This window comes from Camellia sinensis, chromosome 8 (assembly GCF_055761805.1).
Source record: "Camellia sinensis isolate YWXY chromosome 8, ASM5576180v1, whole genome shotgun sequence".
NCBI classification, from domain to species: Eukaryota; Viridiplantae; Streptophyta; class Magnoliopsida; order Ericales; family Theaceae; genus Camellia; species Camellia sinensis.
The window spans coordinates 134,839,124-134,840,888 of record NC_138968.1 but is presented as its reverse complement, the minus strand read 5'-3'; the positions used below and the strand labels follow the sequence as shown (position 1 = coordinate 134,840,888).

At 36.5% G+C, this 1,765-nt stretch overlaps 1 protein-coding gene across 1 annotated transcript; it reads right to left on the bottom strand.

The window, feature by feature from the left end:
- Positions 1–320: 320 nt before the first annotated feature.
- On the bottom strand, positions 321–1,554 carry LOC114317524 (EP1-like glycoprotein 3). The gene has a single exon (XM_082881850.1). The coding sequence runs from the start codon at positions 1,422–1,424 to the stop codon at positions 441–443; it is 984 nt and encodes a 327-aa protein (XP_082737976.1). The 5' UTR covers positions 1,425–1,554; the 3' UTR covers positions 321–440.
- Between the last annotated feature and the right edge of the window lie 211 nt (positions 1,555–1,765).

Genomic DNA, 1,765 nt, shown 5'->3' with positions numbered 1-1,765 from the left:
GGGTCTAAATGGGGTATGATATGTTGGGCTTGGACCTTTGGGTCAGTCGCCCATTTTAAAATGGCTCAAAAGTTCTATTTGGCCCAATTGATAAAAGGCCCAGTTAAAAAATATTTATAAGTGTTAGTTATTAGCCCAATTAAAAAAATAAGAAATAAAATATATGTATATGTCTGTGGGGTCTATTTTTTTTCCTTCTCTTTTTATGGCCCAATTATGTGTTTTTTAGTATTTTTTAAAAATATTTTACGCAATTTTATTTATTTATTTTGTAAATACATCTAATATGGATACACTTAAAAATTATAATATTTGTGTTTTTTTAAAAAAAAAACAAAAAAAGTTGTCAAATACAAAAAATATAAAAAAATACAAATTGCAAACTTAGATAATTATTTTTGAAAATTCTAAACCAAACATGGTGATTTTTATTTTTATTTTTATGAATATCTAAAAGGTCCCGAAAAATTATTTCGCTTTAGGCCCTGAAAACTCAGGGCCGGCCCTGACACCGTGGGATAACCGCAGTCACCAATATCTGATGTCATCAGATCAGCCATCACATTCCAATTCAATCCATCCCACTTATAAGCCTTCAAATGCCCATCAGGATCTAACCTTATGAACTGACGACGAGGTGACGATGATGATGCAACAAGGATTGTCTGCCCCAAAAAACTTTCTTTCTCGAATTTAACGTATTTCACTCCTACATAGGATTTAAAATAGGGCAAGGGTGGATTGGATTCTACATAAGCCACCACCATATTATAATAGTCGTGAACTTTAAGAGAAAACAAACCTGGAGTCAAGTTCAATACGGATTTGCTGGAGGTGAGCTTCTGGCTACGAGACCAAGTCTGGCCAGCAAGCAAGGAGTCAGTTGGGTGATCAAACGACTGCCAAACCGTGGCATTGTTTTGATCAAAGAGGACCAGGTTTCCCAATTCAGTGAAATTCATGCCAAAGACGGACTTTCCTGATGTGTTGGTAGACCATACGAAAGTGACATCTGCGTCATGCAATATGAAATCTCCATCTCCAGTGAGTTGTAAGGTGGCGTCAATTTGAACAGGACGGTCCCGATTAGCAGACCAAACTAGTTCCGGTGCAATTATAGAAGGTGAGTTGTCGCTAAAATAATATCTACTACCGAAGAGTACAACACCAAAGAGGCATGCCTGAGTTTGTTGAGTAGGGCAATAGAAACCACAGATCAAATGTGAGCCCTTGGATGATCCTTCGAGGACGGGTGTGAGACTTAAACCGATAAAATCGGTAACTTTAATGTAAATTGAGGGCTTGTTGATCCAAGAAGTACTTAACCTTGCCATTGGACGTGGAAATTGGGCATCGTCAAAGAAGGATACTGAGGCTATGAAAAAGATAATAACAGCATAACAAATATTGCAAGATAGCCCCATTGGTGGTGGTTTGTCATTACAGCGCTGTTTCTTCTTCTTGGTCACTAGTTTTTGTTTTTCTTTGGGGAAAGCAATGGAGAAGAAGGTGTTGAAGAAGAAAGGTGAGTAGCAAACTTCGAGGAAAGTACTGCATTTCAAATCGACTCTTAAATCACTATTACATTACAAGAACGGGGAATAACAGCATGGTCACAGAAAAAGGAAAAAAAAAAAGAAAAAAAAAGTACAAATCAGTAATAATGTTTATTCACTTTAATAATTAAAAGGAGGACGACCTCTAGTTTAAATTTTAGATTGGAGGATCGTGTATGGACCTGTAGAACTCATCACATATTTTGTTT